This window comes from Phalacrocorax aristotelis, chromosome W (genome assembly GCF_949628215.1).
Source record: "Phalacrocorax aristotelis chromosome W, bGulAri2.1, whole genome shotgun sequence".
Taxonomy (NCBI): domain Eukaryota; kingdom Metazoa; phylum Chordata; class Aves; order Suliformes; family Phalacrocoracidae; genus Phalacrocorax; species Phalacrocorax aristotelis.
The window spans coordinates 16793582-16808504 of record NC_134310.1 but is presented as its reverse complement, the minus strand read 5'-3'; the positions used below and the strand labels follow the sequence as shown (position 1 = coordinate 16808504).

Here is a 14923-nt window from a genome sequence, read left to right as displayed (position 1 = left end):
GGGATCACAGGAAATGTTGTTCGTGATCTGTTTTACTGTTGGATCTGTGAATCCGGGAGTCCAGATTGTGCCCCACATGTTTAAATGGCAGGTGCAGCCAAGGCACTGCCCCGTTCCTCTCTTTTAAATACATGGCCCAAAGGAACGTTATAATCTCCAAAGTTATGTTTTAAAAATGGAAATCAAAGGTGTCCAAGTTTGTGAGTCTTGAGCGATCAAAAATGGTGTAAAGCAATTATCAGATATGGTGCTTTTTGTGAAGACTCTGGTACTTCCTAAGGATATCCCTAAATTGTCTCAGCTGTTTTGACACATTTTGTGGTAGACTTCTTTATAAATATATGTCTGATATTTAATGCTTTATTTCACATTTAATAAGGATGAAAACAGCTTGTGTAAATATATTAAAACTGGGGAACTTAGGCTTCAGAAGTTCATATTAATTCCCAAAAATGCAATCAGGTATCTGACTTTATGCCCTTATATTTGAAATATTGTAAGCAGTGATGTTTTTTAGGATTCACATTGCTCACTCTGCTGCCCTTTTCAGTGCTGTGGGAGTCCCTGCCTTGGCCTTTCTGTGGGCAGATGAAAGATGGTGAATAACTTATTTTCTCTTGTTGCTAGCACAGTACATCTGCACATTAATATGAGAGACACTTCCTCTCACTCAGCTAGTAAGATAAATCATAGATACTATTTTAGGCCATTTAGAGACTGGCTGTATCTTCAAGCTGCCTTCTTTGTAGGATACAAATAATTATGAAATATAATAAATGAAATGTTCCTTCTAGCTCAGCTCCACCCACAGAGGTCTCCAGCTTGAGTTCAGTGATGCTGTCACTTGAGATACCTGGCCCATCAAGAAGCTTGAGCTGAAGGTCAGGCGATATTGATGCTTGAAATAACGCTGAAATGGAAACTGAGCTATACTTCAAGCTGACAAAACTCTCAATCTCTGCTCATGTACAGTTCAAGTATTATTTGCCATATGGTCACTCTCAGTTTGGTACTATAACTTGAGAATAGCTTCAGCTAAATTTTGTCATGAAGACAGGCTGTTAGTATTGCATACTTGTGTCTTTCTGACAGCTATGAACAGGGGGTTTTTTGTTTGCTTTTACTTTGCTTCAATTAATTAAGGTAAAGGCTTAGTCTAATAAGGTACATTCTGTCATCAAAATAAGTGATGAACAAGACCTCCATCTCTGTAAAAACACAGTGAAAATTAGCACTGTATTTTTTATTTCAGGATCCTGAGGTTTTTCAGTCTTGGCTTGTTTTCTTCATTGTAGAACTAAAGTGACTGCTCCTCTCTATTTTGATGTCAAGACAGGTCACACACATTAATCACAACAGGTTAATAAAAACACATGTTTTGGCAGTGAAGTCATGCCCTCTGTGTGAGAGGTAATATATTAGTATGGCACTGGCAAATTTACAGTAGAAAATAGATATTGCAGAATTTATATACAGTAAATAAATTTTGCTTCCTGGTTATATGTGACCTTTCCAAGGGTTGCCTAATTCTTCCTTCAGCAAAGGAACGCTTTCAGGTTTAACCTGGACATAGTGTACTGTCACATTTATATGTTGTTGTGCTGTTCTTTTTGCTCCACAGAAGCTAGCTTCCATTTGTACATGCCTTGAAGTGGAATAAATGGGACTTCTATGATAAAAATTAATGTCAGATTGACTCCATCTAGTAAACAACAATTTTTAAATGTCACATAAAATAGGGCCATCCTCTGCTCTTTTTTCAGATATGTTTGATTAAAAATAGTTTTCTGTTTATTAAATCACTGGTATCTTACTTTCAGGGGAAACTAAAGCAGAAGCAGATCTTTGCATTTGTCATCAGCTTAAGGTCACAAATACAACTAGATAAACCAGTGCTATATACCTTTCCCCACTACTGAATTATCAATGATGAATTATTTATCATAAAATTAAGCACACACATCAGGAGTCAGCTGAGTGTAAAATGTTACCCTGAGGCAGGGTAACATTTCAGTTATGCCAAGCATTTCAGTCAATGGGCGTTTACATTTACTTGTGCAGATGTATTTTCAGTGTAGAGTGTAGTAACCTGCAACTCCCAAAGAAATTTGCTTTGGTAGGCATTGGATCAAACCCATAGTGCCCAATTTGAAAATTACAAAAAAAGGCTTTGTGCACTCCCCTCCTTTTATATTATTTTATTTCATGTGGAGCTTTGTTACAACTACTATCTTAAAAGTGAATGTTTAGCTCAGGTAGGAAAATTTGGATCCTACAGTTTATAATCTCTTTCTAGTTGGTGCTCTGAGGGATAAACCTAATATTCTGGACTGACCCAGAAACTGAACCAAAAAACCCTTGTCATTTTTATAACTTATTTTGCCCTACAGTCTAACCTGAAGTTCCAGTGTTGCCCTTGATACTGCTTTCAGCATGCTTTCCAGAGCTGCTGTGCACATGCTGCTCTTTCTGTCTCCCCACTGTGGCTATTTAATATTCCAGACTCCACACAGCTCACTCACTATGAGTGTCATTTCATATTGCCCAAGGCATGATGCAAATCCTAATCTGAAGATTAAATCTGAGCTAGCTTTGTGATACTTAACACCTTTAGCACTTCTAAGGTGTGGAAGAGAAGAGGTGTCCAGATGAACTTGGTGATGTGAGATTTGAATACATTTTCCAGGAAGTCCTAAGACTTTTCTTTTTTTTTTCTCCTCCTGGAGGAATTAAATTCTGATAATTTATATAAATCATATTTTATATAAACTGAACTAAAAATCAAAACTGAACAAATATTACATGTCAGTTATCAAAAGGCAAAGAGGTAACCTATGCATTCCATGACAGCAGTTCAACAGATTTTGTATTTGTTTAGTTAAACTATACATTCACTATTAACTTAACATGACAGCCCTCAAATACTATTAAGCAAGTAGGTTGGTAAGACAATTTTTTTTGTCTCAGGCTCAGAAATCAGAGTTATCAAGACCAATTTAAAGTATATGCTCCATTATAAATGTGAGGAATAACCTGCTTCCTGCTTCACACATGGGAATAATAGAAGTAATTAATAAAGTGTGAGTAAAAACTGAGATAAAACATGTGAACTCTGACTTCTTCAGCTATTTCTTAATCTCTGTGAGCAATATTTTGCCAAAATATTAAAAACTATTAATCTGTGGTTACATTTCAGCCATTGTCAAAAAGCATTGTCAGCTCTTTAGGCAAAAATTTAAGGTTTCCAGGGTATTGAGAGAAGGTTATAAAAATAATATAGGAAAAGATTACGAGTTTTCAGAAGTGAGTTCATAAACTAAATTTATTATTAAGCATGATTTTGAAGTATATGGAAACTATGAAAAATAACAGTATTATAGCAACACCCCCCAAACAAACATGATAATAATAATTTTTAAAAAGTGCATAATTGAAATTAGTAGTAAGCAAAAAGGAAAGATATCTATTAAATCTTTCCTATTATGTGAAATAAAAATGTGGAAAGAGCTAATTCTCAAGGGAATTTTTTTTATCAGTTGCAGTAATCTCATGTCACTCTAGTAATTTTTTTTAAATGTGTTTTCCAAAATTTGTACCTCTTGGTAGTTAGGAGTCCAGACTGGACGCCCAAGAAAACACAGAGCTGTCCAAGTTTTTGGTTGCAGGGTGTGCCACCAGCTTGGACTGGAAACAGATGGCAGTAGAGGGGACAAGTGTGTAAGGTGAGATCAGGTGGACTATCTACTTGGCCTGGTGGCAGAGCTAAAAGAGGAAGTAGATAGGCTAAGGAGCATCAGGGAGTCTGAGCAAGAGAGAGACTGGTAGAACTGCGCTCTGACCTCCCGGAAACCTGAACAGGGTCAACTACCAGAAAGAGCCCGTGATCAAAGAGATCCATTATCATCCCCCCACCAGGATGTAGGCAGGGTCTTAAAGGGAAGCTACGAGCAGAAACAATCGGGGCAGCAAGAGAACCATTTCCTTGCCCACCACATCACCCCAGGTGCCTCTGCACAATAGGTATAAGGCTCTAGATGTGGAGGACCAGTCAGTGGAAGATGTGGGTATTGATCTATCTACACCAGAAGAGTCACCAAGATCAGAAAAACCTACCCCCCATATTGCCACCACCCCCAAGGAAAAAAAGACAGGTCATAGTTGTAGAAGATTCCCTTCTGAGGGGAACAGGGGGTCCAATATGCCAGGCTGACCATCTTCATAGGGAGGACTGCTGCCTCCCAGGAGCCGTGGTTACAGATATCACTAGGAAACTTCCTAGCCTGGTACAGCCCTCAGACTACCACCCATTACAGCTCATCCACGTGGGTGGTGATGAAGTTTCAGTACATAGCCCAAGGGTGATTAAAAGAGACTTCGGAGCCTTGGGATGTTTAGGGAAGGAATCTGGGGCACAGGTTATTTTTATCTCCCTCCTTCTAGTTATGGGCAGTGAAGTGGGAAGGAACAGGTGGACACAGTCTATCAACACATGGCTCTGTGGCTGGTGTCACCGACACAACTTTGGGATTTTGACAATGGGATGGCCTACATGGCACCAGGCTTGCTGGCATCAAATGGGAGCCACCTTTCTCAAAGGGGAAAGAGGGTCTTTGCTCAGGAGCTTGCGGAGTTCATTGACAGGGCTTTAAACTAGAGGTGAAGGGGGAGGGGGAACATACCAGGCTTGCCTGTGACAAGCTGTGGGACGATAGACAATGGTTAGAGGGACGGGCTGCTAGTATGAGCCCTCAACCTGTTGCCCAGAGGTGTGCTGGGGGCACTGCAGCACAGTCGAACTCTTGCAGAGATGACCTGGGGGCACCTGAGGTAGTAGGCACCGACAAGGAAACTTCCATAAAACACCTCAAGGGTATCAAGGGGTGTTCCACTAAGAAGGAGACACAACCCACAGCCTGGATGAAATGCCTCTACATTAACACACGCAGCATGGGAAACAAACAGGAGAAGTCAGAAACTACTGTGCTGCTAGAAAGCTACGACTTAGTTGCCATTACTGAAACTTGGTGGGACGAATCCCATGGCTGGAATGTGGCTACTGATGGCTACAGGCTGTTCAGAAGGGACAGGCGAGGAAGGAGGGAGGGAGGCATTGCCCTCTGCATCAAAAAATCGATACAGTGTGAAGAGCTGCCCCTGAAGAATAACCACGAGCAAGTCAAAAGCTTATGGGTAAGAATCAGAGACAGAGGCAACAAAGGGAACTTTGTGGTTGGTGTGTACTACAGGCTGCCTAATCAGGGGGAGCCTACTCATGAAGCCTTCTTCCTCCAGCTCCAGGAGGCTTCATGCTTGCAGGCTCTCGTCCTACTGGGGGACTTCAACCACCCCGACATCCGCTGGAAAAGTAGCATGGTGAGCTGTAGGCAATCCAGGAGATTCCTAGAATGCATTGAGGATAACTTATTGAGCCAGGTAATAGACAGCCCTCCCCGAGGGGATGCAATAGTAGACCTGATGGTCACCAATGCAAGCGAGCTCATCGGTGACATCAAGATTGGAGGGAGCCTGGGCTGCAGTGATTACGCATTGGTGGAGTTCACGCTCCTGAGGGATATGGGAAAAGTGAGGAGTACAGTCAGGACCCTAAAGTTTAGGAAAGCAGATTTCCAGCTTTTCAAGGAGTTAGTCAGCAGGACCCCCTGGGAAATGGTCCTCAGGGACAAGGGAGCAGGTGACCTGGCAGATCTTTAAGGATGTGTTCCATACAGTGCAAGAGCTCTCCGTTCCCAGGTGTAAGAAATCAGGCAAGCAAGGGAAGAGACCAGCATGGCTGAGTAGAGACCTGCTGGGTCAAACTGAAGAGCAAGTGGGAACTGCACAGGCAGTGGAAGCAGGGACAGGTATCCTGGGAGGAGTATAGGGATGCTGCCTGGTTGTGTAGGGATGTGATCAGGAGTGTCAAGGCACAGCTGGAGCTGAATTTGGCAAGGGATGCAAAGAATAAAAAGGAAGGCTTCTACAGGTACATCAACAAGAAAAGGAAAGTTAAAGTAGGCTTACCCCTCCCCGATAAACAAGAACAGCGGCCTAGTATCAAAGATGAAGAGAAGGCTGAGGTACTCAACAACGGTTTTGCCTCAGTCTTCACTGGTAACCTCTCTCCTCATCCGTCCCAATCTGGTGGGCCACAGGATGGAGACCAGGGGGATAAAGCCCCTCCCACTGTAAAGGGAAGATCAGGTTCATGGCCGCCTGAGGAACCTGGATATACACAAGTCTATGGGACCTGATGAGATGCATCCCAGAGTCCTGAGGGAATTGGCCGATGTAGTCGCTAAGCCACTCTCCGTGATATTTGAGAAGTCATGGCAGTCATGTGAAGTCCCTGGGGACTGGGAGAAGGGAAGCATTCTGTCCATCATCTGTACCAAATCTCTTGTCATCTCAAAGCCTCCAAGCCCCACACTGGGTGCCAAAAAGGACTGTTGTGGATTAGCCCCAGTCAGCAACCAAGCAACACGCGGTCACTCACTCCCCCACAGTGGGATGGGGGAGATAGTTGGAAAAGTGAGGAAACTCATGGGTTGAGATAAAGACATTTTAATAGGTAAAGCAAAAGCCTTGCATGCAAACAAAGCAAAACAAGGAATTCATTCACTACTTCCCATGGGCAGGCAGGTGTTCAGCCATCTCCAGGATAGCAGGGCTCCATTAAGCATAACGGTTACTTGGGAAGATGTACGCCATAACTTCGAATGTCCCCCAGCTTTATCTACTCAGCATGACATCATATGGTATGGAATGTCCCTTTGGTCAGTTGGGGTCAGCTGTGTCCCCTCCCAGCTTCTTGTGCACACGGCAGAGCACAGGGAGCTGACAAAGTCCTTGACCAGTGTAACTGCTACTTAGCAACAACTAAAACATCTCCACATTATCACTGCTGTTTCCAGCAAAAAATCCAAAACATAGCCCCACACTAGCTACTATGAAGAAAATGAACTTTATCTCAGCTGAAACCAGGAGACTCCTACTAACAGAAAATGATGGTGAAAGGCACCTTAACACACTCTCCATATTTGCACTTGCAGTCATTTACAGCGTGGGTACTTTAATTTCCACTTTCAGTTTAGATAAGTAAAAGTCATGATACAAACATTCCCTCTTTTATGTGTAAATTTTTTAATGTACAGATGGAAAATGGCATATGCCAATATGGCTGTATACCTGTAACAATATGATGTTTTCAGCACTAAAGCCTCTGATTTCTATGTCTATCTGTACAATTAAATAATACTTTCTACTTAAAATTCCATGAAATATCAGACAGACATTATTCTTCTAAACTGAACTCCTGGATAGTGATAATTAGGTGTATTAAAATACAGCATATTTACCCTGATTTGACTGAACTATGTAATAAGTAAAGAATATGGCTCTATTTGCAGCTTGGAAATGCTTTAAAAATAATAAAGAAGAAAAGTGCTAAATATAATGTTTTTCTCCATAATATTTGGCAGCTGACTGCTGCTGTTCATGCTAATTCTGTCCAACAATCCTGCCCATGACAAACTTGAAAATATCTGGGTTTTTTGAAGAGTATATATATCTGTTGCTGTAAGTCTTTTAAAATGCAAACATTTGAATGGAGCAATTATATTGAAATCCAAATTATTATATTAGTTTGACATAAACTTAGCTACTACAGGTGTTTCAGGATTTTCAGTGTTTTTGGAAAACTGCCAATGATTAAGAGCAATGAAATGCTTCAGTGTCATTTTTTCTTGGTAGACTGGTATGTGCAAATTAGATTAATAAATACACAGTGTACAAACAGAAGTCCAGAAATATGTAAAATTATTTATATTGTTTCTTCACTCAGATTTTGGTGCTTTTATGAAGGTAAGAAATGTGAAAGTGAATCTTTTCAGAACACGTCATTGAATTTGGCTCTCCCACAACTTTGTATTTAGACACCAAGTTCACAGACAAGTAATGGTCTCACTACCTTTACCATGCTTCCCAACTTTTTCTTTTTAATTTGTGAAACTTGCTTTTATTGAAAGAAGTCGTAGGCTTTAAGAAAATACTTCAGTTGGTGACTGAATCCAAAATAAGCCCTTTTCAGCAGCTTATATAACATTGGGATGCAACCAAGAGTCAGGTGTGTCAGCACAGCTCTCTGCCCAAATTAATGGGCCTTGCTGAGAACTCTCAGCTTTCTTAAAAGTTCAGGGTGATACTTCTTTGTCTTTACCCTGCCTGATGAGAAGTAAATGGTTTGCATTTCTGATTTGCTTCACATACATCATGTGTAATTTTTGCCTACAGATTTTCCACATGACATACGATCTGGCCAGTGCTGTGGTGAGAATCGTTAATCTGATTGGAATGATGCTGCTGCTGTGCCACTGGGATGGTTGTCTGCAGTTTTTAGTACCGTTACTCCAGGATTTCCCACCAGATTGCTGGGTGTCCCTAAACGGTATGGTTGTAAGTATTGTTCATTTTTCATTGTGTTTCCTAAACAGTATTTTTCTAAACAGTTAGCTTCAGATCTTGTTGCTGTACGCTTCTATGGGAGAACTTATCTTGGGCCGCATATCTCCGGGACACAGGGCTCTACCCACCCTGGGGACAGTGATGCACAGACATCAATATGATGGATACAAACTGTCCGTTTATTTAACTGCGTCACACGCTTATATAGCTCTTGCGCTTCCTGTTCCTGCCACTCCTATGGGGAGGAGTCTATCTTTCCGCCACAGCCTGTGATCTTCCGGTCACCAATCCCTGTCTATTCCCCTACATATCCCCCTCCCCATGCTGCTAAAAGTTCTACAAAGCTACTTGCGTAAGCGGATACATATTGCGGTCAGGTCTATATTCATGTAACTCTTGGAGGCGCTCTCTGATTTGTCTTATAACACAGCATAACAATGGCAGCCCACAAGTAACCATGGTTACTACACACAACAAGATCCCCCCAATTATTGCTATCCAATCCCAGTTCATATCTCTCTTTTGCCGCCCTTTCCCAGTGTTGCTCTCGTTGCAATATTGCTTGCGATCTTGTCAAGGAGCTCATTTCTTTTCCCAATGGTACGGCTAGCATGAGGATCCATGTCAGCAGACCCTGCAAAGAGACAACTCAGAGAGGGATTATTCGTTGTACATCCTTGCACAGTTCTGCTTTCACACACTTTGCAGGCACCCATTCTATGCACCCTTCATTCTCAACCGTGGCATAGCCCCTCCCAGGCATCTCAGTTTCCATCCTCTCTCCCATTGCTCACTGCCTGGGAACCTTACTCGTACCTGCGGATAGCACTCGCCTGCTTGAGCTTTGCCAAAGTGCTTCTCCACTGCTGTAACTTGCTCCTGCCCGCGTATAAAATGATTAAGCGAATATAGTGCACGCATTAAAATAGTTTGCTGAGCTGCTACAGGTATAGCTCCCGTATACCCCTCCCCAAGCTGTATTATTTTTGCTTTCAAGGTGCAATGAGCGCGTTCAACTATTGCCTGCCCCGTGCTATTGTAAGCAATGCCATGTTTTAATACAATATTCCAAGCTTTACACCATTCTTCGGTACTTTGAGCCTGAAAGCATTGTCCATTGTCTGTTTTTATCTCGGTGGGCTTTCCAAGCCACGCCATCACCGTGGTCCAATGCGCAGTCACGTGCGTTGCGGTCTGCTTCCGATGTTGAGTAGCCATGATGACTCCACTATATGTATCAATTGTAATTGCCAGGTGCCGTCCAGGGGCCAACTGTGGACATTCAGTAAAGTCAGTCTGCCAGATAGCATTCGCTTCCAGTCCTTGAGGGTTGACTCCTGCCTCCCACAATGGCGAGTGCTGACAGTAAGGACAGGTGGCTGCTACTTCTCTTGCTGCTCTTATTGAGATGCCACACTCCTTTGCCAAGGCTTTAGCACCCAGGTGCAGTTGTTCATGCAGTTTCTTTGCCTCCGTCAATGTCCAGACTCCCGCGGCTGCCTCATCAGCCATGCGATTCCCCTCAATCAGCGGTCCAGACCCCGTCTGATGACTGCGAATGTGAATTACTGTCACAGTTGCTCCTCGCTGCGATAAAGCAACCTCTAGCATCAAGGCAATTTCCGTGTGTGGTACACCCTCTCGTTTCATGGACGTGACTAATTTATACACGTATAAGGAGTCCGTGCACACATTTATACGCCGATCTCTATCCTTTCGCAGGGCCATCTCTAGCACTTTCGCTTCTAGCCACTGCACACTTTTACCCTGCTCCTCATACGTCTGGCGCATCCAACTATTCCCTTCTTTCCACACTACCGCCGCTCTGTTCGTCTTCGAGGAAGCGTCTGTGAAATATGTTGGTCCTGGGTGAGGGGTATCCAAAACTCTACTATCCACACTTAAATCCACCACTTTGGCTGTCTCGGCCCACCTCTGTACTGTGCCCGTGACTATTTTCCCTGGGTACGAGTATACCGCCAATTGTATATCCTCTTCACTCTCTACTACCTTCCGCCATTTCTCCCCATTCCACGGCACTGTGAGCTTATCTGGCTCCTTCCCAAAGATTCCCTTGCTTTCCCGTCGGAGACGCCAAATCATTCCCCCGGCTACCTTGACTTTTGTGGAAAATGCATCCTTGGGAACCTTCTGATATACCCATCGCAGTGGTTTTTCTTCCCCCGCCTGTATTTGATATAGCAATCCTAATCCTCCACCGGCGGTCAGAATCCAACCTGCGATTAATTCCTCCTGAGGGTCCCACCGCCATACTCCTTCCTTTTGCATTCGACGTTCTATCATCTGCAACTGCTGGACTGCCTCAGGGTCTAAACTCCTGGGCTCCCATGGGTCGGTCCCTTTCAGCAACGCATAGAAAGGTTGCATCTCCTCACAGGTGACGCGCACAAAGGTCCGCAACCACTGCAGTGCTCCTACCAGCTTCTGTACATCGTGTAAATTTTTAACCTTAGGTGTAAGTTTAATGGGCTGAGCTTGTATGCAATCCCCTTCTATTCTAGCACCCAGAAATCCACACACTGGTCCTCGCTGTACCTTTGCCTCAGCTACCTTGAGGCCCTGTCCCTCAAGGCCCCTTTGGGTGTCTGAAAAGACTTGTTCACATAACACCTCGGTGGGCGCAGCTATGAGGACGTTGTCCATGTAGTGGATCATGTAGATTCTCTCCTGATACTGCTGCCTTACTTGCTGCAATGCAGAAGCCACATACCTCTGGCAGATCGCTGGAGAATTTTTCATCCCCTGCGGAAGTACTGCCCACTGCCATCTACTTTACTCTGCGCGGTTCACCGCGGGCAGAGTAAAGGCAAATCTCTTTCTATCATCTGGATGTAGCAGAATACTGAAGAAGCAGTCTTTGATATCTAAAACAATGACTCGCCATCCTTTCGGGACAGCACTCAGATCTGGTAGGCCAGGTTGGAGAGGCCCCATGTCCTCCATTTGCTGATTTACTGCTCTAAGGTCATGCAGCATCCTCCATTGGTTTTTATCTTTCTTTTTTACAGCAAATATAGGGATGTTCCACAGGCTCATCGAGGGCTCTAGGTGCCCTGCTTCGTGCTCTCGTTTTACTATAGCTCTTACAGCCTCTGTTTTCTCTGTTGTCAGGGGCCACTGCTCCACCCAGACGGGCTGTTCGGTTTTCCACACCAACTTGTGCTGACGAAGCCCCTCTGAGGCAGTGGCCCTTATGCTAAATTTTTCAACCCAATCCCCATCTGGGCAAGGGCATCCCGCCCCAGCAAGGGGCTTGCTACCCCATCTGCTACTAGTATGGTCACTATGGCCGTGAGGAGCTTCCCTGCCTCCTCGTCCATGACTTCGAGTTTCACAGGGCAAGTACTAGTCCTCGTCTGTTGTTCTCCTCCTACCCCTATTATACGTTTTCCCATGGCGAGGGGCCAAGTTGGTGGCCACTGTTCGAGTGGCATCACTGTGACATCCGCCCTGGTATCCACTAACATTCCCAGGCATATCCGTGCCGGGCAACTCGGCTCTTGCGGGGTAATTATCACCACCGCCATGGGTCTCTCGTCACAGCCTATGACCAAGGCCACGCGGGGGCTGTAACCTGCAAATCTTGCTGGTTCTGCTCCCCTGCCTGAAGGTTCACTCCCCCTTGGCCTGCTACGGTGGGCCAAGCTCCTGGCACTGGCACCATGATGGGGGCCATTTGACTCACAGGAGGTGCGAATCCCCCTCGCTTCACCCTCCTTTGGCCGTTTCCCGGCTTTGTGGTTGGACAATCTCTTGCCAGGTGTCCTGGCTTCCCACACACCCAGCACCTCCCTACTGGGCATGCTCCTCCTCCATTACGTCCTCCCCTTTCCGCTAGCGGGCACCCAGCTTTAAAGTGCCCTTGCCGTCCACACAAATGACATCTCGGCCCCGCCCCGGCCGCTTGCACCAGCACCCTTTCTTCGATTCCACAGTCAGGGTTCTGGCAGATGTGCGCTCCCACACTGCCATGCTGATTCAACGCCTCCTGGCGCAAGACATGCCTGATGGTTTGACCAAATGATGCCCCTGCCGCCAGGGTGTGGAGGACATCTTGTGTCTGCGGATTTGCTTGACTTAGGAGGCAATCCATAAGGACTGCCTCCTTGGCTGCTGGTGGCAATTCTGATTCTATAATAGCCTTCTGCAACCTGTCACAAAACGTTGTAAATGGCTCTGCTAGTCCTTGCTGTATCTTTTGCCAAGGTCCCACTTTTTTTTTTTTTTTTTTTTTTTTAATACCTGCCCACTTCGCTATACGCTCTATGGGAACTCTCCATCACCACTTGCAGCTCCCTGCCCCTCCTCCAGGAGCTATCCGGACAGGGCATCTCTATCCTTACTCCATCGAGGCTACAATCTCTGGCTATCAGCCGCCAGTTAGGTAACTCGACTGACTGTCGCTGGGGCGCACCCTTCGTTAAGAGTCCTGCCTGCCACCAAGTTACTTCCCCTAGTGTGCGCATAGCCTGCTGCAGCTGCCGCAGCACGTCCTCCGCGGACCCCTCCGGAGCTGCAGCGCTCCGGACCTCCCCTTTTGGCGGTCCCTCTCTTCCCTCCTTCTGATTGGTCCTCCGAGTCCCTGCTGCCTTATGCCTCTTTTTTGGACGCTGCAGGCAATCTGCCCCCTCTTCCCACATGTGGACATCGGTTTCTCCCCCAACTTCTGATTCGCTGCTACTCGAGCTTGATCTATACCCATCCTGTCCTCCCCTCCAGGCACCCCAATCCTCCTCCTCGCCTGACTCCCATCTCAAGGGTTGCCCCGGGAGCCAGTCCCGAGGGTCGGGCAGAGGGCGGCGCCGCTGCCGGCGCTGATCATCTTTCTCCTTCCGCTCCGTCACTCCCGCTGCGTCCGCTGCCACGTCCCCCTCCCCGCGCGCAGGTACCCGCGCCTGTGCCAAATCGTCCCGGGGTATGCAGGGGGGCATTCCAAAGGTCCTGTTGGCTCAACAGGGAACACCGCCGCTTCCCGATCCACCTCTTTGGGAGCCTCAGACTGAGTAGTTGGCCAGGCTACTCCGTCCGAACTCTCCGTTTCTTCCCCATCCCCCGCGATGCTTGCCCCTGTCTGCGTCCCCACTGCCCCTCCTGGGTCTATTTCCGGGCTACTGTCGCCTGTAGCACCGTGCAGGCACAGCCGCGCCTGCCGCCACGTCTCCTGATCATCCCGAGCTTTCAATAGTAATCGGTGTATCTTTCCCCAGAGCTGTATGTACTGGGGTTTTCCCATCATAGCCCTTTCGGCTAACTCCTCTTTAATTCTCACCCACTTATCCTTATTAAATATGTCTGCGGGACTTCGTATGAGCCCCTGCGTAATCATCCATTGGATGGCCTTTGAGGTAGGCGCCTTCGATATCGAAGTACCATATTCCTTCCCCAATCCCTTCAGTACCTTTACGACTGATTCCATGGCGCGCCCGCCGACCTGCGGCTCCCTGTCCCACCCCTGCGTGCCTCAAGCTATCTTTTCCCCCCGGCGAACTTGCCATGCCGCCCCGCCGATCACGTCGGGGTCACCACTTGTTGCTGTACGCTTCTACGGGAGAACTTATCTTGGGCCGCATATCTCCGGGACACAGGGCTCTACCCACCCTGGGGACAGTGACGCACAGACATCAATATGATGGATACAAAATGTCCGTTTATTTAGCTGCGTCACACGCTTATATAGCTCTTGCGCTTCCTGTTCCTGCCACTCCTATGGGGAGGAGTCTATCTTTCCGTCACAGCCCGTGATCTTCCGGTCGCCGATCCCTGTCTATTCCCCTACAGATCTAGGTGTAAAAATACATGCCTAGTAATACACTGCTCTGCAATTTATTCAAGGTTACTTTTGGGTTTTGTCGGTTGGCTTGCTAATGAGCGAAAGTTTGTTTTGTAGCCTTTGTCACTGATAACATTATATTGACGCATTTTCAGTAAATGAGCCAGAGAATATTTTCAGTTTTAAGGTCATTTTAATTTATTCATCCTCATTCCCTCAAAAAAGCCACCAAAAGAAATTTGGAAACACTCAGTTTATCAGTGCTTTCAATGTAGACTGTAGTTTCAGAATGCTCCTGAAGGTATATTATTTGTGTTGGTTTCACCTAATGTTGTCCTCAGTTTGTTTTGTAAATAACTTCTGGGTCATTTCATGAAGCCCTTTACCAAGTTGTTCCCAACTTAACTGTCAACATGGGTTTTTTCTAAGCAAAATATGGGAAATAATACAGATTTAGTTCTATGATACATTTGTGTGTGTGAATGGACAGTTCAAGGGTGGAATTTGGCTGTGCCTTATTTATAAGGAAGGGTAATGATGTTCTGCTTGCTTGACATGTGCCTTAAAAACAATGGCTGTGAAGAATTAAATAGCTTTTATGAAGTCAGATAATGAGGTAATACACAGAACATTTTCATAGGAAATACACTGAAAAAGTTATTGAAATGTGCC

The 14923-nt window shown here is 45.5% G+C and overlaps 1 protein-coding gene across 1 annotated transcript in view; it reads left to right on the top strand.

Moving 5' to 3' along the window:
- The window catches only part of LOC142049882 (potassium/sodium hyperpolarization-activated cyclic nucleotide-gated channel 1-like), a 307027-nt gene that overhangs the window by 159159 nt on the left and 132945 nt on the right, over positions 1–14923 (top strand). The window contains exon 3 of the mRNA XM_075078045.1: positions 8290–8451. Coding sequence (XP_074934146.1) covers positions 8290–8451 — 162 coding nt within the window. The remainder of the gene's footprint in view (positions 1–8289; positions 8452–14923) is intronic.